The 24,111-nt window shown below is 35.4% G+C and overlaps 1 protein-coding gene across 1 annotated transcript; it reads right to left on the minus strand.

The window, feature by feature from the left end:
• Window positions 1–64: 64 nt before the first annotated feature.
• Window positions 65–15,350, minus strand: LOC130646923 (NEDD8-activating enzyme E1 regulatory subunit-like). Its single transcript, XM_057452589.1, has 2 exons — window positions 15,335–15,350; window positions 65–1,871 (listed from the first exon to the last, which is right to left on the minus strand). The coding sequence occupies exon 2, from the start codon at window positions 1,855–1,857 to the stop codon at window positions 178–180; it is 1,680 nt and encodes a 559-aa protein (XP_057308572.1). The 5' UTR covers window positions 1,858–1,871; window positions 15,335–15,350; the 3' UTR covers window positions 65–177.
• Window positions 15,351–24,111: the final 8,761 nt, after the last annotated feature.

Here is a 24,111-nt window from a genome sequence, read left to right on the forward strand (position 1 = left end):
CAACTCTTTAGAACACAAAAAATATTGTTTATTAAATAGATTCCAAAAGAGATAGTGCAGTATATTCTATGAAAGAGAGTATATTTTTATTAAAAAAGGTTGGATACATCTATTTTTTCAATCTTTAGATCACAACATTTCTGATAACGAATTATGAAATAAACTATTGCGGAATGTTTACAACTTCATCGATGCTGTCTGTTGCGATATCCCGTCGTAAACAAAAATATCGTCGATAGGCACAAATTGTTTTGTGATAATTTTGATCACTTCTTGCGAGCAGACTCCGCCTAATATGGAGGCGGTTGTGTGAAATTCACTTACGTTGCACCTAAGTATTTCTTCCAAATACATCTGTGGAACTGCTACATCACATCGAATATCTTGTATCACATCGCTCAATAGTTTCTTTAACTTTTCGAAACCTTTCATACTTGATAGGTTGTACCGGTCGCCAACTTTGTCGTCAAATAATCGCATAATAGCGCGGAAGAGAAGATAAATATCAACTGCAAAAGGAGGCATTGATTGGAGACTGCCGTTTATTTTATGTGCGCACGGGTCTTGTTTTAGCTCATCATGTACGGAAAGTCCTCTTTGAACTTTCAAGAAAAAAGCATTCTTGCATAATAACTTGATGTCGTCAAAGGAAACAAACGACGCCGGCAATTGCAAGTCACTCAATGCTTCACGCACGAAACTTTCCACCAACGCTATGTCTTCGTCAGCTTTTGTTTTGTATAAATTCTGTAACTCGATATATCGCTTTGAATCGGAGAACATGTCCGGAAGAGTACCTCGCAAAGGCAGCATTCCTTTTTGATTTACAAATTCTTTAAGAGAACGAATTAAAATCCAAAATTTTGAATTCACCTCAGACTGTAACGGATGGTTAGCCATGGTATCCTTTAAAATCTTACGGATATCATCTGGTATTCCTGTGGCAGTATAAGCTATGTTGACATTTCTAATTGCCTCGTCGAAGTTTTCTTCGGTAAACTCTATCCCATCGTCATTTTTCAATACACCTTCCTGCAACATCTGTTTTATTACCCGTTTTTCCTGATAAGATTTGGGCCATTGTGAATTATTGGCTTTTCTCCATTTCTCCAAATATTTATACAGCAAAACTAAATACGGTGTATGAGAATGCTCTAGTTTACTCATTTCTTCCAACTTGATGGCATCCATGTATCTAACAAGTTCTGGAAATGGACAGTCGAGCCTAAAATCCTCAAAAGCATTGTCCGGGTGAGCTTCAATGACTATGTGCTCCTTTACGACGATCCTCAATATACCGAAATAACCAAAATTATCGCAAACTACCAGTGGCACATGAGCATGCCACAAAAAATTTCCCAGTTTTAAAAGCCCGTGTTCCGACACACGAGAACATATTACCACAGTAAACTTCTTGAAAAACTCTGGATCGTTATTCAGCAGCTCAATTGGATCTTTCTGATAAAAATGACCAACGCTATCTTCATTCAATTCCTGCACCAATTCACATGCAATCTGAGCCTTCGATTTTCCGAGAGAAAAGCTGTCAAAAAAGAAATTATTACCAACATCTTCTACAGTTATGACGGTATTGTCAACAATAGAATAGCGACCAACACCAGGTAAAATTAAACATTTGAGGGCTTCCGTGCCCGCGGCAGTAACGTTGATTAAACATATGTTGGCATTTTCTAAATCTTTCTGTCCGTTCAGTCCCCACAATCGAATTTGTCTGTCGTATTTTTCCTCTTTTTTACCAGACTCAGTGCGGCTGGTTTTTTGTGGATTCATAATTTTATCGGTGTTGCTTGGTTCTTCTGTTATCTTGTCCGGAGAAGCAGGTTCTTTCCTTTTCATTTTACAGAAACATTCTAAATAGCCGAACACAAGTAAGAAAAGAGCACTGGTAATCAAGTAAAGTAGGGCAGTCTTATCCAATCCTGTAGAAGAAAAATTAGTTTAAAAATACTAAGGGGCCTGATACAAGTACAATTCAACCCTAAGAAATAACACCCGCAGGTGAAATTTACCTCGCCTATGGTAAGACATTTGTAAAAGGTTACAATCCCAGAGAGATTTCATTCGCTTCCCCCCAAAGGGGAATTTTACCTCAGGGTAAACTGCGTATGAACTTGAAAATTTCACCCTGGGGTGGAATTAACGTCGGACCCATTGTTTCAATGTTAAATTTGTGCAAAACTGTAACTGATTATTGTGAAAACAAATAATTTACACTTTAGAAATAAGAAAAACACTTTAGAAATAAGAAAACGGCATGGGTTTCTTTTTTATTAATGTCGTTTGTCGTTATTTTGTTAAATTTCTGTTGTAGTTGTTTGTCATTGTCAAGTAGCTGGAACTGCAGATCTTCTCTCAGAGCTGAAACGAGCAACTTCAACAGGGTTCCCACTCTTTTTTCAAAACAAAATTTGAGAAGATTTGAGGATTTTTGAGGAGATTTTTAAGGACCTTTTATTAACAAAATTGAGGAGATTCGAGGAGAAAAACTTGCACTTGTAAAAATGAAGGAACACACAGACTGGCATCTCAATATTTTCTTACAAAAAATAACTAAAAACTTTGCTTTAAATACAAACACAACAAAAAAAGTAATGTTTGCAGGGCACAGCAACCACAAATTGTAGTAATTCAAAATAAATAATATAAAAACTAGCATATATAAAAGATAACCAAATGTCAAAATTTATTCGAGGAGATTTGAGAAGAAAACCTAAATTTCTAAAAAAATCGAGGATATTTGAGGACCTTTTGAATTTGGGGAGATTTTAGGAGTTATGAGGAGACGTGGAAACCCTGAAAAAGATAAGTGTATTTAATTCTGGCAATAGCTGAATTTCGCTTGAAGCAAAATACGGTAAACAGACAGAGGCTAAAAAAGAACCTAGTAAAGCACTGGAAAAAATATAGAAATGTTGATGTTGGTAGTTCAATTGAACACGGGTTTGCTGCTTTGACCAATGCAATAGGAGGAATACAGTAGCGAAGCTATCTGTATCATTTAAAATATTAATTACTCTCCAACCCTCTTTCAAAATCAGACCGAATGGTTACAGGGGCGAATTTAGCTATAGTTAAAAATTTGAGTCTGTTTTTTTTTAATTCTACGCCCGCAGTCTGAACAAAGCAGGATAACCTATGTGCGCATGCCCTCGGCGTGTAAATTTGGTGTTCAGAGTCCCCACTCCCCGCGCCCGGGTTCGATGGTCTTGTTTCTATCAGAAAATACAAATTGCCGCTCTTTCGTCCTGCAAAATATTTGATTGTCCGTGTCGGTGCCGGCTTCACTATTTACGCTAGTTCCGCTATCGGCTGTCCATCTAGCTGGGCAAGAATTTCTCTGGTGTATTTTTCCAGTGTAGGCAACTGGTATAAAATGCAAACTGTACGGCAGAACGACCCAGGAATAACATGCAGGTACTATTGTTGCCTCTATTAAAGAGTAGCGTAATCTTAATTAAACTTGTTAATCGTCGTAGTAAACTTTTAAACTTGATGGTATACGTTTGTTTACATTATTTTGCAATATTTTTATATCGTATTTTTACATCGTAAGTCGGAATTTTGTTGTTAGATATTTCAAAGCGAGAAACAACGAAAGAAATATAAAGATATACATTGGATCGAGAAGAGCAATATTCAGGTTGCTACATTTTTGTTTAGTTAATTTCTAGCGTTTAGCTAATTCTAGTTGCAAAGTTTTGACATTTTAAATAGGAGCCAAGATTAACTTTTTCGTTGTTTTATTTACATTTTACATACCCAACGGGGTAAAAGGGCGTTAAATTCTCATGAAATCGAGCTGATTGGTTTAAAAACAATGCAGTAGCGGAATTAACTGTGACTAATTTGATAAACAATGCCGCTTTTTTTTCCAAATAAAATATCGCATTTTCGTACAGAAGATGCCGCAAACGCTTCCAGGTGACATTCAGAAGTGCGATTTTATTTTTTAGGTACAAAGACCTCAGTACAGTGGTATCAAATATGCATCTACTATACCCCGACGCTGAAGAAACTCAATTTTCTTCCTACGATTCTTTTTTGGAAGACACCCTTAGTATCAATACAGACATATTATTAAATATATATGAAAACTTCTCAATATATTTTTCTTAAAAATATGCCTCCAGAGAACAATTTCTCGCGACAAGAAATTTTCGCGGAATATATTTTTACAAATGGTAAAAAATAATTTTGTGGAAGATATTTTCACGAATTTCTAATAGAACGAAAATTTCACAGAAGATATTTTCGCAATTTAAAGCAAAAAAAATAAGTTTGTTGTGGTTAATTGAGACTGTCCAACCCACTCCTAAATACTACTTTATAACATTTTGTTTGTTGTTATTAACTGTGGAACAGTTTCTAAAATGAGCGGCGCAAAAGATTTTGTCACCCTGGTCGCGACAACTTTCCTGATCTTTTCAGTATTACGACTATAGCAACATACGCAGTCGGGTCGGTTGTAAAAGACCTTTTTTGAGCACCGTTGCGCGATAGCGGATTCTGCCATCCTCTGAACTGTGATTGGCTTACAAATAGAAACTTCGTCGCGTTGATTCGTTCGCACGTTTTTTGCACGCCGTTTCCATTTCAAGCCATGTTGATTTTTCTGAGTTCCAGCGCTGTGCAGTGTGAGGAAAGTAAGTTTATTTTTTAATTATTTAATGCTTTATTGGTTTTACTGCCTGTTATTTTAGTTCCTGAGAATATATTAAGCTAGCATATTTAGCTTGGCACTCATTCCCATACGTTTTTCAGTCTCACCAATGTGGCTTCAGCCACAAACAACATGCCTTTTCTTCTTTTCTTTTTTTGTCGTAATTTGCTGAAAATTCTGCTGTTTGCTTCTGGGAACATAGAATTAAATCCAGGTCCTCATATAAATGTATTCAAGCTTCATTTCACCAGGGTCACGAAAAGTTTGGAAATACTAGAGGAAGACAATGCTCTTGCATATCTCGCCTCAGTATATGCTTTTCAACTTTCAAAGCGATAAGTCGATGGACGTGCAATGACTTAGAATATTTATTGGAGCAATATAGGCAGTATAAAAAACAAAACAGTCTTGAGTTCCTCTCTGCTGCAGAACTCCCAAAATCTATTACAATACAACATTTAACTATAAACTTCGATTTCACAGCAGATTTCTTTGAATTTCTCCACGGTGGCTCTAATTCACAATCTGAATTTATTATACACTTTTGCAGTCATTCCAAACAAGCGCCATTACTATTTGATAAGATTCTCATAGTCGGGATCAGACGGGCATGCCTTCTGGAACAGGCTCTGCAATTATAGTAAAATTTGCTGATGTTGTGCAGCTTACTTGCTACATTTTTGAAGCCTATTTTACCAGTTCATCAAGTCCGATTCAGTACGAACTCCAGTTTATTACAGTGGAGGATGATGTATGTTCGGCTAGTGACAGAAGTAAAATTGTGGCAAAGCACAGGTCTGAAGGTCAAATTTCAAGGAAACTTGTTTTTAATGCTAAAATAAAAAATGCTCAACGCCTGCAACATAGAAAAGAGAATACAAAGAAAAAAGCTTAATCTGTATCTTGCACAAAAAGTGTCCGTCCTGTATCTTCTAGTAGGAAAAAGGCAGTATCACCACTTGATTGTGTAAATAAATTTCGAGAAAAAATACAATTTGGTCCCGTCCACATTTGTATAATATGCAATAGGTGTTTATATCGGAGATCTGTCAAGGTTTTTAAGGACCACAAAAATAGCCACATGGATTATCTCAACACAAATGTAGTTAGTTCAGATGGCAATAAGTATATTTGTTTTACATGTTCTTCGAATGTGTCAAAAAATAAAATCCCTGCCAAGGAGTGTTCAACAAGTTGGGTATTATTGATATTCCAATTGAGATATCTAATTAAATAAATTAGAAACTGCCCTGATTTCAAGGTTACTTTTCAAAAAAGTTGTTATTATGTCAAAAAGTCAAATGCCTAAACGCAAAGGTGCAATTTGCGATATTCCTGTTTCAGTAAGCGACACATTCAATTCTTTACCATGTCCATCTGGCACTTCTGGTTTGGTCCTCATAAAGTTGAATAAAAAGAAGATTTTCAATGGTCATGTTTATTTCGAATCAGTTTCCCCAGCGAATATTGAAAATGCATTGTTATATTTGAAAATAAATAATAACTTATACAAAGACATTAACATCAACCTAGACAATGTTCCATTGCAGCTATTGAACCTTGACCATGATGAGGAAATTGTCATTGATGTTGAAAAGGAAGACTCGAGTGAATCTGAATCTGAAAACCCAGTAAATGATTCAGGGTTAGGTGCAGAAAATGCCTCAAAAGACGAATTGAATACTTTGAAGCTCGAACAACTTTTGCACCCAAAAATTGAGATTCAAGCCTTGGACAGAAATTCCGAATGTATCTCTCAAAGCAAGTTGGACAATATAACAGATTTGAATCAGAGTCAAACAGAAGGTCTTGCAAAGACTTTAATTATAAAAAAATGCAAAGGTCATGTTAACAAACAACGTAGATATAGAGGATCGTTTGATTAATGGACAGCTAGGTATTGTTTTTGTTGTGAAATATAATTCAAACTGTCAACCGCAAGTTATTTACACTAAAATTTCAGATGCTAGTGTAGGTATGAAAGCTCAAAGAACTGATAAATACACATACGATAATTTTGTTGTTCCTATCAAAATGATTGAAGCTAGTATACCTCTGAGTAAAAGTGCCTCCTCAAGCTCAATTGTACGGGTTCAATTTCCTTTGATGTTAGCTTGGCATGTACAGTCCACAAAGTGCAAGGACTAACAATACCAAATGCTGTAGTATCCTTTGAACTTAAACGACAACGTTAGTTCAATCATGGACAGATATATGTGGCATTAGGGTGCGCAGTCTTTTAATCTTTTCATTGCTGGAGAAGTCACTACAGAAAGGATCACGTGTAACGTAAATGTTTCATCTGAATACGAGAGACTGAGGACAACTATAATGGAACAAAGTCATGATTTTTTCCTGCCTTTCATAGCTTTAATCAACATTAGATCAGTTTTAAAACATGCTACTGACTTGTTGAATCACTCACTCCTGATGCATTTAAGTATTTTATGCCTCACTGAAACTCAACTGCCTATTGAACATCATACACACACTCTAGCTACCCTATTTCCTGCTCATCAGCTGCTTTTCAACAACAATCAGGATAAGTTCAAGAGTTTACTCATTATGAACATTATGATGCGATATCGTTTGTTTGCATTGAATGTTGTTCTAATATAATAGCAATATTGTTGATATACAAAAGCCATTGAGCTTCCATAGATGAATAAACTGAATTATTGTCATACTTGATTCGTTTAAAATCACCCCATATAATTCTTGGTGATTTCGATCTCAATTATTTAGATGACTCAGTCCCTAATGTGGTAGATATGATTCAGCATTTAGGATACACTCAACTTGTACAACTCAAATATCAGGTGGCATCATTGACCATGTCTATGTATTAAGCAATCATTTTGATAATCCTACTTCTTCTAGTGTTGTGCCATTGTATTATTTGACCACGATGCAGTTTTATTCTGCATTGAAACTATGTTGACGTTTTATTGTGTTATGTCTGGTACAGGTTTAAAGCAACAGCGAAGGTATTTTATAAAGAGGAAAAAAAAAAAACAAACAAAAAAAAAAAATAGCAGCGGGTATAAAAGAAACATATGATGTAGTGCTGTTGAGCGCTCTTGGATCAACTTTGCTTATTGCCTTATCATTGCAGAGGTACCAAGAGTTTGTGGAGCGATCTTTGATATGGGTAATCCTTGTTTCCCTAGTGCTCTCTTGGTGCAGGGAACATTGTGGGCAAAACCATTTATTTTCATTCTCCAGATTTTCAGAAGCTAAAAATATACTAACTGACAATTGTATGCTGGAAGACGGTGAAAGTGTTAGGATGTCCTGATTTTCAACAGTAACTGAAGAACAGAGACAGGTGTTACAGCTAAACTGACACCGATACTTCTGTCGAGATGTTCTGAGACGCAATTACCGAGAACCCTTTCAATTCATCCAAGACAAGAAGTAACATCTCTGCCACATCTTGCTGAGAATTGCATTGGAAAGTTGTATTTCCAGAAGAGTGTATCTTACGTTGTAGGGCCTTGAGAAAGGATCAACGGGGGTCAAAGAACGGTTTTACATGGTCATGTTAAGAGCAATCGCCCTCATAATTGGTGACAAACGGGATGAATCCGAAGCACTCTGGGACCATAGGGATGGAATAGTACTTAGTGCTTGCAATATCACATTGGCATAGCACGTACTGCCTTTGTTGACAAAACCTGCATTTATAAAAATTGTCTTTGTTTTAGCACTAGTTTTGTTATGGTTGATTTTTAGAGAGACCGGAGTGCATGGACCTGATAAACGACCCTTGGGCATTTCTTTTACTGGAGCTGGATTACTTTGACGAGATGCAACAGACTTGGGTGGAAGAGTCTTACTCGTTCTGGGTGCCTTAATTAAGGAGTCTTGAGACCAATCTCTTGACCCCCGAGCAATCCATACACAAAAAGAAGCTGTCATACTGATTTTGCCAAGGTTTTTTGCGGTGGAATATGCCATTTTGTTGGAAAAACCCAGCCTTTTCAGACACGCCGTGGTTGTTCTCGCGCAATAAGCTCTTGCCCCTACTTCTACAGCAAAGAAATCAACTTGCCAACCACTGGACAGAATTACGTTAACCAAGCAGGAGTACTTAGTGACTTTGGTGGAGTGCCAATAGTTTGCATTTTCCTCGCAAGGGCAAGTGAGTTCGATAATTATAACTCGTTTAAGCTTATTTGAAAATATAACTATATCAGGTCCTAGTTGTGAAACAGCAATGTGGCCCGGAAAAACAAAGTTTGGACTAGTGTCGGCAACAACTATCCAATCGTTGGTGAGATTCAATATACCTGTAACCTTTGTCTTTGATTTGGGACTAACATTAAGTACCTGCCTTAACAAAAGTCGTAGAATTACATTTCCTAGAGATGGTAAGTAGAAGTGCTGACAGGAATTGTTTTAAAGTGTCAACCAAGTAACACGTGTGTCTCGTAATATAGTTAAACACAAAAGGGGCTATATACACTTCACTTTGTGCCTTATATATACAAATATAGAACAGTCTGTATATATGCAGTCTCCAACACTACAATAGCGCTTTCGGTGTTGGAGGTATATTCATGTTGGATAATTTTCTTTTAAAACTCAAATCTTCCCTTATTTCTACTTATACACATTCCAAACATTTCTCTTTTTCATTTAGAATTAGCAAAAACAATTGTTTGGGCGATGATACTTTGTTTCTGACAATGGTGAAGATGAAGAGGATAGTACGGTGAAAATTTTAGGTATAATGTGATCCAGGCAACTACCAGAGGATTTTGGTTGTAATCCAGGACACAACTTTAAAGAACTCACCAAATAACACAAATTAAATAGGGTGATATGTTTTACTGAATGTTCATGTAATTTATATATTTCATGTTTTGGAGGTCAGTTCCACAACAAACAGCGAATAGTGAAATCCAAACTTTAAGAAACGTATATTTCAAGTTTGGGAACTGAATGAATCTAGTCATGTTAGCAAAAAAATATGGCTTGTTGATGGTGATGATAACTGCCATCCATTTACTTTTAAAATTCTGACTCTATTTTGAAAATCTTTAAAGGATTTATAAATGGAGAAATCTCTTTGGATGAAATAGCATTAGCAGCATCCTGAGGTTTGGTTAAAGTGGATGATGACGGGTGGCTCTTATGTGGCAGATTTAAGGTTGAAATAACTCCAGGATTTAAGTTTGCCATTGTATCATGACGATAATATTCTTGTTCTTTAAAATGGCGTTGACAAGTACGTAAATTGCATTTACCAATTTAAGAACGAAGAGAAGAATCAATTACGCGATCTCTGGTGATAACTGCGATCAATTTTGTGTCGAATTCATTTTTTCCAGAAGTAACTTTAAACAATGAAATACCCTTATACTCTGGTCGACGTGAGTCTGAACAGCCTTGGATGGACAACAGAACAGCACCAGGAATTATCACTACTAAGCATTTTATCAATAATTTCCAAGAATAAACACCAATAAAAATAAACCAAAGTCTTGTTTACATCTGATTTCCCCTTACACACATGCAGGGACTAACGCCATTTTGAAAGTTAATGCATTCGAGAGAATAGGCCCAAGTTTTGAAAACGCGACAAAAAAATACAACAATGGTCTTTTTTTCCTATAAATATGGTTTTATGTGCACAACCGATAACTCCAGACCATTTTGAGTAAACCAGGAAACTTTATAATGTAAGGATTAAGAATTTCAACCAGGAGCTTGCATAATCCCCAACTATCTGATGAACTGTACACCGGGCAATGCTATATGCATTTGCTATTATTTTTACTCATCGCTGATCCTTTAGGTAATTACAAGGTATGGCTACTCTGTTTTTCAAAGATATAGGATTCTTGGAAACTGTGGAAGGATCTTTCTTTGGGGTAAGGTCAAATTAATGAAAATACTAGTAAAAAATCATCGTTAGACATCCTGAAGTTATCTTCCATTCTTTTAAATCCATTTAAGGGAACATATCCTTCCATCATTGATCTGTCCTCCCTAGTTTTACTCAGATTGTTCTTTTCTTTTCGAGTAGCCTAAATATAAAAGAAAATTCTTTTTCAACTTCAAGACATTTTACTTCAAATAAACGAATGAATAAAACTTCTTGGGAACTGTTAAAGTTATTACCTCTTTTGTGAGCATCAATATCGTTTAAAGGAAAAGTGATAAAATTACTTCATCCCTCAACGAATTTAATCTTCGTTCAGTGTGATACCACATACTTGTGGTAACACTCATTGCTCATGCAAAATATGTAACCCAGTGCTAAGATTTTGTTGAGCATTATTATGCGATTTTTTTTTGTTTTGTTTTTTAGTCGATTTAAATTAGTTTTTTTAACTACTGTAATATTGACTTTAAATATGTAAGGAAATAAATAAATAAAAATACTTAAAAACGGTAAAAAAAAGTCACCAAAGCAGTGTTTAAAGAAGTAAAAGCACAGTTAACAACTTCCTATCAAGAGCCATTTTAAAATAGAAAGAACATAACAACCATTCAAGCATAAAAACACTTTAAACACACGTCAAACTGTTTTTAAAATATTTGAACTAAATTTTGTTGAGGGGAATAGAGCTTCGTTCACGCAAATCTTACCAATGGGTAACAGGAAACATTTTTTTGTGGCAAGAACGTGGTGGAACAGTGAAGTCTTGTGGAACGAACATTCTATCTTGTAATTAAAAATTAATTATTAAAGTATATATATAAATCTTAAAGGGCCCTCACAATTAGCAAAAATGTTCTACAGCAAAAACTTTGCCACGGCTAAGGTCAGCTTTGAAGGCAAAACAAAAATTGTGACAGCTAAAATTTTGCTGTTTTGGGAGATTTTAATGATGGAAAAACTAAATATTTTATTATTATATTTTATAATTTTTAACTTTCACATTTACCGTTATACGTATAATATTGTATTTTTGTTTTTAAAAATTAGTTAACAATAGATTAGTTTAGTTGGAAAGAGTTTTGTGCTGTCAGAAACACTAAGAAAATTTTTTGCCGTCGTGAAGTCAACATCAGCGGCATTCACGATGTCAAAAGCTAAATGCTGTCATAGATTTTGAGGGCTGGTAGCAGCTTGAGGAAAATTCTACATATGTCTTGCAACGTTATATTTCATGCATCCTTGCCTTCTGTTTACATGAAATAAAGACATTTACTGTAATTCAGGGTAAAACGAGCCAAAAGAAGTAATCAAACGTTCTAATAGTCAAAAATCTTAAAAAGCACACAATTTATAGAATTTGGTCGTACAAAGAAGACACCTTTGCACATTAAAAATACAATTAAAAAACAGGTAATATTGAATGCTTGTATGCGTGCAGGTAAAATCCTCGCAATTAATGGGCAGCTTTTCTATTGTCTATTGATTATGTGTAAGAATGTTACAAATGATAACCTTTTCAATCCCTGTGGTGCGCCCAGCGCAGTACCCCATCATTTTTTCCAGAGGTGCACAGAGCGGGCGGTTCTAATAAAGCTGATTAGGCCCGAAAGAGGTTGTACTGGGTTTGTGTGCTTTTGAGAAATAGAAAATAGATAAAATTTGCTTCGTAGCTCAATTTTTCATTAGATATGAACCAAGAGAAAATGGCTTCCAGCAGCAGGAAAGGAAAGTTCATGATTCGATCTATGAATGATATTGTGGACTTCATGTTATAGCATCTGATGATGATATCGACCTTGGGCAACACACCTCTGATCTGACTTTGACAGTGACTGGGATTATGAAGCAGAAGCTACTAGACCTAAATCATTTCCTGATGATCCTTGTGCCTGTAGATTTTCCTGACCACCCTGCTGATGATGATGGTGACTTAATTGAACCTGTTGGACTACCTCCAATTGTGTATTGCAATGTAGAGATCCCCTCAAACACTCTAAATGAAAGTTCCTAGTAGTGAAGGCAAAGAAGAGGAAGTTATTTTTGATTACGACGACAAAATCCGTACACCCTATTACAGGCGAAACGTGCATGAACAAGAGCCAATAGCCAGCTGCTACGTCAGGATCAACCAAGAATGCGTGGTGGTGATAGAGTGGGTAGATTGGAGGCAGTAAATCACAATGATGGCCCTCCAGCACCTGTCATACAAGAAAGGAGAGGAAACACTAAAGGACGGCAACCGAATGGTAGACTTGGTGGAAGAAGGGGAAGGTATGGACGCGGAGCTAGGAATGTGGTTGCTGCTGCACGATGGAGATGGGAACCGATTGAAACTGACTATAAAAATGAAGAAGGTGAAATATATGGGAGAGAAAGCTACTTCTCTTGATTTGATTTGACTTTACTTTACCAATGATGCGGTACAGTTATTAGTGACAGAAACTAATCGCTTTGCAAATAATTTTCTAGAAGCAAATGCTGAAAAAGAAGCTGGTTACACTCATAGTGGTACATGGGTAGATGTAGATGAAATTGAAATGAGAAATTTTGTTGGTCTTATATTTCTTATGGGAATAGTTTACAAACCTTCAATCCCTCTTTATTGGTCTACGGATGAGTTGCTTCAAACTCCGATATTTTCGAATGTGATGAGTCGAAGTAGATTTCAATTGATTTTGAACTTCCTTCACAAAAATCGTGACCGATTACATAAACTGAGACCATTTATCGATTTACTCCGTGACCGCTGCAAAAAGGTATATATATACCCGGTCAGAATGTCAGTGTTGATGAATCTCTTCTTTTGTTCAAGGGCAAACTGCATTTTAAACAATTAATTCGAACCAAGCGTGCTCATTTTTGCATAAAATTATACGAACTTGCAACTGCAGATGGTATTACTTTAGATTTCATTGTTTATTGCAGTCAAGGAATGTTTTACAGGGATGACAATAACGAAGTCATGCCTACAACAGAACGTATTCCTGTTTATCTCATGCAACTATTTCTAAATGGCGGAAGAATTTTGTTCACTGACAACTTCTACACCAGTCCATCTCTAGCAAAACACCTTGTAGAACTCAATACACCTGTGTGGAACTATTAGGACTAACCATATAGAAACTACACTTCTGATATTCTTGATGTGAACCTCGAAAAAAGGACAAGCCGCTTTTTATGCCTCTGTTGATCATCCTGAAATATTAGCTTGAAAATATTGTGCAGCACATACTAAAGCCTCCAATCAGCAGAAAGTTGTTACATGCTGTCTTTATGTCATTCTGCAATATTGGTGCCAAGGTGTTGCTAACACAACACGTAATTGTAAATAAATATCTGCAACTAATAAAATGCTGTCATATTGGAAAATATACAAAGGATAGTGCAACGTTTACAGTATCCTTACAGGCGTTTAAAACTCAAAATTTGTATATGTTAGAGGATCGTAATAACCTACATACCATAAAGTTAAACTCAGCTTAAAGCACAGACTTAATGTCCCCGATTATTGTCAGTCCTAACTCTGCTATGCGAGTAGGCCATTCTGTTGAAATGCTGTCTGACAGGTGAATATACCTTCCGTAGCATCACTACTCTAGCGTTAATTGTCTTGGTACTCAGTAAAAGCATACCTATCAATAGAGACTATTGTATTAGGACACACTCTCAGCACACAATATCAAACGCATGGAACGCAACTGCAAACCTGGGGAATGGACCAGGATGCCGGGTAAGGAGAATAATTGAAGTAAGGCAGGACAAAGCAACAAAGTACTACCACCAAAATGTTTGCCCAAGGCAAAGAGGGTAATCACCTAAAAGTATGCATGTTTTGGTTGCCCCTCACAAGGCATGCCCTCAAGGATCATATATTGTAAATGGTTTCCAAGGCATGGCCCAATCTGTTCATGCATGAATTACGTTCCCATCTCCTCTATTCGCGAGGCACATTCCACAACTAACTTATTTATTATTACTCTACGTCAATACTTAGGTGAATATAATTTTCGTAATTATGCGAAATATGTGACAATTGCAAAAAAAGAATATATATTATTTTTATCATTCAGTGAACATAGCAATAGCAAAAGAACCACCTGATAGAACAATTTTGTGTGAAAAAAAAGTAATCAATTGTTTCATAATGCAGTCCCTCCCTTTCGAAGAAATGCTCCTCTTGCCATCACGGACGTATGCCTAATATATATAAATGGAACAACAATGCGTGCAATGCTTATGAATTGATTCGAAGGACTATGCATGGATTGCAAAAATAATTCAATTTTTAAAGTGAGGTACGAAATGGCAGCTGAATAATTTAAAGGGGGAGGATGTGTAAAGGTAAACTTAAAATATAGCCAAATTGAATGCAAGTAAAAATTAAGGATTGAATAGGGAATCATACCCTACCTCGACTTGCATTCATAAGCCTTACTGCGCAATTGCTTAGTTATTACACATTTGATATATACAAGATTGCAAAGTGAAAACATGAGGCCCAAATTTCTACTTTACTTATATAAAATCAATAATGGCTACTAGGGTGGTTAAGAAGTGGCATGCCAATATAAAATATAGCATGCTTATAAAATTGATCCTAAAAACTGCACACAGATTTTAAAATGAGGTATGAAGGTGGCAGCTAAATAATACAGAGTAGGGACGATGTGTACATGTAAACATAGATATATAGCTAGCCAGATTAACTGCAACAACACAGGCTTTGGCCTGCTAAAATTAAGGATCTGATAGGGATATACCTCAAACTTGCAATGTTAGCTGTCGTAGCCCTTACCACAATTACTTAGCAATAACAAATGTAATAAGATTAAAAAGTGAAAACATGATGAGAGCCAAAGTTCACCTCACCACACAGGGGAAGTTATGTTCCAAACGATCTTGGGCATCCACCCCATCGTGGGCAAAATGCGCAAGGTATCCCGTATTGGGCAATTCAAACAATTTAAGACATGAATTTGCAACAGTTTTGGAAAGTGTGCACTTATACTACACGAAATAGTCGATACACCACCAAAATTCCATACCCAATTTTAATCCCATCTTGGGTGTAACCTTTTTGCCAGGCTTGCCCACTACATTTTTAAGGTTTGCCCACGACGGGGTGGCATAAAAACCACACCCCATCTTGGGCGAAGTCTTGTTAACAGTCTTGCCCTTCACGGGGTAGCAAAAAAAAGACGTCCTATCTTGGGCGGAGTCTTTTTAACAGGTTTGCCCATCACGGGGTGGCATAAAAATGACACACTATCTTGGGCGAATTCTTATTAACAAGTTTACCCACGACGGGGTGGCATAAAAACAACACCCCATCTTTGGAGAAGGCTGTTTCACGGACTGCCTAGCGAGTAGTAGTAGGGAGTGAATTAAAGTACATTTTCGCTCCTTTGACACCTTTACCCTGTCAAACCCCGCTTCCAGGCAACGACTTCATTTAGCACCGGGCTAAGTGGTCCCGACACACGACGTACAACATAACTAACAACCTTCATACTTTATCGACATAAAAAACCGACAGACGTTCAGTCATACTTCTCCAACCAAATGGACCCGACAAATGAAACCGCATTATCCGACATCTTCTCTATATAACAAATACATATTTTTTCTGTCGATGGCCATACCAACGTAATATCGCATAATACTGCATAATACCTTCATAATACTCTCTGTCGCTACCTAACAAATAAATTTTTTTTCTGTCAATAATCCATAACCAACGTAATACTGCATAATACTGCATAATACCTTCATAATTCATAAAAATACATAAATTTTCTGTCGATGGCCACACCAACGTAATATCGCATAATACTGCATAATACCTTCATAATCCATAAAAAATACATAATTTTTCTGTTGATGGCCATACCAACGTAATACCGCATAATACTGCATAATACCTTCATAATACTCTCTGTCGCTGCTGTTAATAATCTATAACCAACGTAATATCGCATAATACTGCATAATACCTTCATAATACTCTCTGTCGTTACATAAAAAATACATATTTTTTCTGTCGATGGCCATACCAACGTAATATCGCATAATACTGCATAATACCTTCATAATACTCTCTGTATTATGAAGAAAAAATACATATTTTTTCTGTCGATGGCCATACCAACGTAATATCGCATAATACTGCATAATACCTTCATAATACTCTCTGTCGCTACGTAACAAATACATATTGTTTCTGTTAATAATCCATAACCAACGTAATATCGCATAATACTGCATAATACTGCATAATACCTTCATAATCCATAAAAGATACATAATTTTTCTGTTGATGGCCATACCAACGTAATATCGCATAATACTGCATAATACCTTCATAATAATCTCTGTCGCTACGTAAAAAATACATATTTTTTCTGTTAATAATCCATAACCAACGTAATATCGCATAATACTGCATAATACTGCATAATACCTTCATAATCCATAAAAGATACATAATTTTTCTGTTGATGGCCATACCAACGTAATATCGCATAATACTGCATAATACCTTCATAATACTCTCTGTCGTTACATAAAAAATACATATTTTTCTGTCGATGGCCATACCAACGTAATATCGCATAATACTGCATAATACCTTCATAATAATCTCTGTCGCTTCATAAAAACTACATATTTTTTCTGTCAATCGGCCATAACCAACGTAATATTCCACAATATTTCGCATAACTGCCATTTACGGAAAGCTGTTTTTATGAAGTAGACAAAGTTTGGGGTTGGATACACATCCATACACAAACAGAAGTGATATTTCGCTCAAATAGCCTTTTGCAAAAAGACATATTAACGGCCCTATTGCAGGCTAAACAAAGAGACGTTTTTGTACAATATATTGAACAGGCGGTAGTGTTCTATGCCCATCGATAACCAATAGAAGAGATATTTTGGACTAATACCCCCCGCGAAATTACATATCACAAGTCCTAAAAAATGCCAATCTGAGGCAAGGCATTATACTATAAATTTACCAGGCTTTGCTGTTATGTACTTATCCGTTCAGCAGTAGAAACAAGTGTCCTCCCTGAAAATGACGCATCAAAAGCGCTAAAGCAGGCCAATCAATCCAAAGACATTGCGTGTGTTTTTATTTCAGACCATGCAAAAGTGTAAATTCTATCTCTTTTTTTCGGTGCAGTATTCCAATAGTATAGCTTGATTAGTTCTTAAACCAAATAAATCTCTTAGATGCATAAAAATTTCAATATTCCAATGATTTTTGTCCGACTGAAGAAGCTGCTGCCGTAGAGAAGCTATATCACATTAAAGATTAGAGCCGTTTACAGGTCATAACTTTTTATCGGCAAAGGCTCTTAGGCTGAAATTCTGTAGAAGGCATGTCAGTAATATAACGTATCATTAGGAAAAAGAAAAAATACTTTTTTAACAGATATGGAAGAATTCCAAATTAAAAGTCAAAACTAATATTTACATGGAACAAGGATGTTCCAAAAAGGCATAAGTATAAAAATTGTCTCATTTAAAGAGTCTCCGTAGATTTGATATTCCATTGAAGTTAGGATCATTTTGTTAAAAAATCATATGGTGAGTTAACAAGATCAACTTTATGAGCAACTGACCAAAAAACCAATAGACGTATAATATCGTTAGTCTTTTTAATAATAGCGGTATTTTGCCTGTTTGTCCGCGAAAAGCGCGTCCTGTTAATTAATCACGAAATATTTATATCTGCACAAAATACCAAATGCGATATATATTTACCGACTTTGTTTTATTCTCCCGCGTGTAGCATTCAATTGCAACGCCTGATTTTTTTAAAAAACCAATCCGAGATTTTGCAGCCACGACATAGGGATGTGTAAAGCAGAGAGCAATGTTATTACGGCCATTTTGAAAGTTTCGTAACGTTGACGTTGATAAGTCTGTCTTTGTTTTCTGAAAGCTTTTTGTTTTTTTTATATATTTTTACATGTTAAGTTAAATATGCTGTTGGTATTATTGATCCTCTAAAATTTGCGCTGGTTATAAAATAGGTTGGGAGTTTACAGGGGCCGTGAATAAGGAAAAAATTACTTTCAGGGGTGTTATAAAAATAATGGAAGCTCGATATTGTCGCCGTGTTCTAAATGAAAAATTCATGTCAGTTCCATTATTCATAGCATAGTAGTTGGGTTGAGCGTCTCACATGGATATTGATTTCCGGAAAACATGCGTAGAATATGATGGGAAACCTAACGTGCTTTCATGTGACGGTAGGAAGAATGGAATGTGGTTCAAGAATGCATTTGTAGAACCAATAGAAATCCTGCAAGCAGACGAAGTTATTTCTTCTCGTTTTAGAAGGCTTGGCAGTTGCTTTATAACATCAAAAACTGACAATAATAGGAAATTATATCGTCCTCTTCGTAGCTTATTGTACGTACTAAAAATAGATCTCAGAAAAAAATCGAATAGGTGACGATGCATTATGTTTCCATTAGGAGCAATCACACACACATTTGTCATCGATGTCCGTCGGTCTTTACTGCCGCTTGATATCTGATAATACCAACATAAATGAAAAAAAAAGCAATAGCGTCCGTTTTTAAACAGTTGTCCAACAATTCTTGTGTTGATACTCTTATACCATTCCGTGCAGTAAACATTATTATAGATTAGGGATTTGCATGTCAAGTAGGTAGGGGGACTCGCTCGTCTGTACTGGAATTTTGTTACCAGCAACAATTCTATCAAAAGGTTGCAGATGTAATTATTAAGTCTTCAGAGCACTCTCTAAATTGTCTTCCACGCAACGATGTGATTAATTTACCTTTGTACCCTGCATATTTTGTGAAAACAATTCATTCCTTTAAAATACAACCAGAGCAGTTATTTGAAGGTTCTTACAATCCAGCTGAGTTTGGCCTTTGTTTTTTATTCTTCAAATTATGGCAAACAAATTCGGCAAGTTAGGATTCGGCAAGTTTCTGCCGACTCCGGCAACTCAAGCAAATACGACGACGTCCCTATTGAAGTTTGTCAAAAGTCATTTCTACAAGTGAGCAAGCAAGACATGAAGTTTGTGTTCTTTTGGTTCTACCCAATACATGGCCACTTCTGTGGATTTCACGTCATACCTAGTATTGAACGCCGAAAAGATGCACCTGCTTCTTTTTATATACATCTAGAAGAGGCCCCATTAGATATGTTCTATGATCATGCGTGCATTTTAAGCGAATACGTCAAGAACAGAAAATCAAGATTCTACCAACACACGCGCTTTTTCATGATGTTTTCACGGGTACACTCATAAGTTTACCACTGCATTTTACTTAAATTCCATCCTTTTTTCGCGAGCGTGGTTACGTCGATTTGTGAATAGCTTCATCCTTTAGACAAAAAGTTCAGTTAGATTGATGAGCCAAGCACATTTCTTGTTCTATCTGCAGTTTTTCATTCACCAATGGAACAAATCGAAAGCATATAGTTTCAGAAAACGACACAGAATTGCGTGTCTGGGGAACGAAAACTGATTAAATCAACGGCAAGTATTTGGCAATTTTACGTAGAATTTAAAATATACGCTTCTCTACGAACTTCTGTCATTGTTTTACTCGCCTTCCTCGGTTAAATACGAAGTGAAAAAATTTAGTTTCCTCAAAAAATTATTTTTTCCTAAATTCTAATTAAAACACCATTGAGTAAAAATATAAACTGTATGTATTAAATTTCCGTATGCCACAGCTCAGGTCAAAATCTAAATAAACTAACTTATATTTTAAGTTAAAAACATCAACGAAAAATTTTTAGTCTAAACAAAGTGCGCATTACGAATGATAATATGGTCTAGTATTCGATTCGGATCTTTTTCTTCGAAAAATTTGTTTTCAGTCTCTAAATTCAACGAAACAAGACAAACAGAGTGCGCATTACGAATGATATCACAGTGTAGTATTCGATTCGGAACTTTTTCTTCTAAATATTTGCTTTCAGTCAACGAAACAAGGCAAACGAGTGGAAAATGTCTTTTTAACCCTTAGAGTACTGTTTTTTGAAAATGCCCAACTTACAAATTAAAGCTAATCTGGTGTGTCGTAGATTACTTGTTCAATTAGAGAAATCGATCTAAAACGTATTTCAAGCGGGCTAACCTGGTGTACATGGATGGCTTCTTGATCTGGAAATTCTCTCTCTGTTTTGCAATCGCCTAGTTTACAAATATAAGCTGCTTTCATGTGTATAGATTGCTTCTGTCTAAAATCGGGCTAATGTCGCGTGTATGGATCTTGATTTGGAAATTTTCTCCTTAGTTTTGTAAATGCTTAATTTTCAAAATTGAGCTAATCACATCTGCATGGATTAATTTCTTTCTTAAGTTTTCTTTGCAAAAGGTCAAAGTTGTTATATCAGGCTAATCTTATATGTATGGTTTGCTTTCTAATACGGGTAAATTGTCTCCTAAATGTTTTTTTTCAAAGATCGAATTTCCTAAAAAAACCGATTTTAATGTGTATAGATTGCTTCGTAATACGGGTAAATTGTGTCCCCAATTCTGTTTTCAAAATTCGAATTTACTAAAACAACTGAATTTTATATGTATGGATTGCTTCTTAATACCGGTAAATTATCTCCCTAAATGTTTTTTCTAAAGACCGAATTTACTAAAAGAACTGAATATCATGGATTGCTTCTATGGATTGCTTCTTAATGCGGGTAAATTATCTCCCCAAACGTGTTTTTTTCAAAGACCAAATTTACTGAAACAATGTGTATGGATTGCTTTTAAATACGGGAAATTCATCCCTAAGCTTTTTGTGTGGTTAATCAAAACAAGCTGAACTATGGATTTGTTTCCTCTTGGAAGCTTTTCCCAATATGCAAAAAAATATTACAAACGTTTTACACTACAACACAAAATGAAAAATATTCAAAAGGAAGTCGACGGAAAAATATTTTTTAGGTCCTAATTTTTACTTGTCTATTGGACTTTAACTTTAAGATTGCAAAAGCTAAGGTCTGGTTGACAAATTGTCTATCTATCAATAATTTCATATTTTAAATTTAACAGAACCACCGTGAATTCGTCATGCTTGCTGTGAATCTAGGTTATCGCGACTTTGAGTTTCTTCACTAAAGAAAAAATAAATAAAAATGGAACAAATCTTATTCGTTAATACGAAAGGGTTTCTTGAGATTGATAACAACGAACATTCGAGCATTTCTCTAACATGAAAACAGTTAATATGTTTGGACTAACCTTCACTTGTTGTAAGGATTCTTTGTTCTCTAATGCTTTCATCATCGTTTCTGTCGGCAATATCTTTTGTCTGTTCTTTATAAACCATAAAAAAAGCACAACATAGCAATTAAATTGTTATATCCAATTAATTATTTTCTGTCACGTTAATTTTTGGACTTTTTAACTGAAAGTAATAGTACGTGCAACCCACTACACAACATTACTTTCATATTTTTTTCAAATCAAACCTCAAATCAAATTTCAAATCTCAAATCAAATTTAATAAAAACTTACCATTGGCTGCCTAACCCAGTATTTTCCTTTTGGCATTACAGCATTTATCTAAACAAAATTACTTAAATAGTTATGTGAATGTTTTACAAAGAATTTCCTAAAAAAAATAAGTTTCCTCAAATAAGTATTTTTTAACATAAAAAATAAATGAATGGTAAACATTTATCTTTTTAATTTAAACTACCACATGAAAAAACCGTCACAAAAGTATTTCCTTATGTTGAGATATCCAAAAGTAATCAAGACCATATATTTAATTATTAAGGTTGGTGCTTTGTAAATCAAAACGCAATAACAAAAACCAATAATAATAAATATTACACAAGTTATGTATGCAGAATCATGTACATTTAGTGTAAGGTTTATCTAAATATTTTAAAATTTAAAAAGAAAACTTAATCCACGCCCTTTTTTAAAGCCTTGTATCTATATACTAATAATAAATTATATATAATTATAAACGTTACAAGTGACAAGAAAATAGCTAGCTAAACAGCAAAACTTCTGTTGTCCATCTTCTCTTTAATAATAGCCGTATTCTGTATATTCAAAATGGTTGTGCGCGGCTTTTATCAGAAAATTTTGGGAAAACCCCGCAGAATCAGATTTTTACCAACGAAGGACGTCAGCAAAGAAATTCTGACAAAGTCAGCATTTGAATCATGATTTTAAATTGTCATGTGACAGATATCATCCATACCAAGTTTTATAATTTGTAACCTAACACAAGGGAAGTTATGAGGTTAGGGCACTAAATTATTGTGCTTGAGCATTTAATACTTTATTCCGCGTTTGGTTACTTTCGCAGAATATCTCTTTAGTGATGTAGCTATGAATGGGTATCCGATTTGCCTTTTTGCAAAAGTAAAGATTTACTTCAAATGGTCTGCTAGAACGTTATCTTCTTTGCGCGCGATATTTCTTAAAAGTATCTTTCTAGTGTTGTATGCAAGGGTATATTCCACCTCTGCTTGTCTACTGTATCGTACATATATTTTATTTGTCTTGTTCTGCTAGGGCATCTAATATTTCAATGGAGCTAAAAATTCTCGCAAAATTTCCTTTTCATTGACTTATGAATGGGTCCAGCATTGCTCCTTTATTACTGCCCAGAAGATGGTTTTCTTCTGAATTTATTTGCTCTTTTAAAGGATCTAAGATTCTATATTGTGTAGTGTAAAACCTTGCCTTTGATTGGTCTGGTTTCGGACCTTTGATGTGTCATTACGCAAGAAGGTATTTGTCCAGAACATCGTATCTCTTGGTGTATGGATGAGTATAGAACAATACCACTTGTTTAATGTATAGTATATCGTCTTCCCTCAGATTGTCATGTTTTAGGAGATCTAATAATGTCAGTTCGAATGAACATAGAATCGCTTCTAATGAAGTATGAGTGGGTATAGCACACTGCTGTCTGTTCAATGTATTGTTTGACGACTTTCCTAAGATCGACATGCTTTGAGACTTTTAATATGTCATTTCACGAGATGGCATTTGTCTATAATATTGTTTTTGGTGTTGTATCGATGGGTACAGAATACTAACTGCTGTTTAGCATCCATTATAACATCTGCTTTTAGACTGACCTGTGTTATAATCTCCACAATAACATAATGCATGTTATTTTGCGGGAACATATCTTTCTATTGGTGTATAGATATGTATTCAACCTCAGTGGTCTTATACTATAAAAATAACCGTTGGGGTTGCAACCATTTTCTTTGATTGGACTGCTTTAGGACATCTAACATGCTATTCAGAGAAGTGTAATTGTGCAAGAGATTGTTTCTATAGATGAATCAATGGGTATAAAGCACTACTGCTTGTCAGTGTATACTATAACGTCTGTCGTCAGATTAATATGTTTTTTCGCGAGAGGATATTTGTCCAGAATGCAGTTTTGGTATTTTGTCAAAATATCTGTTCTATTAGTGGATAGATTTGTATCCTACCTCAATACCTCTATAGTGCAACGTGTTCCCTCAGATTGGTTTATATTGTAAAGCCTTCGCA

Source organism: Hydractinia symbiolongicarpus, chromosome 6, assembly GCF_029227915.1.
Source record: "Hydractinia symbiolongicarpus strain clone_291-10 chromosome 6, HSymV2.1, whole genome shotgun sequence".
NCBI classification, from domain to species: domain Eukaryota; kingdom Metazoa; phylum Cnidaria; class Hydrozoa; order Anthoathecata; family Hydractiniidae; genus Hydractinia; species Hydractinia symbiolongicarpus.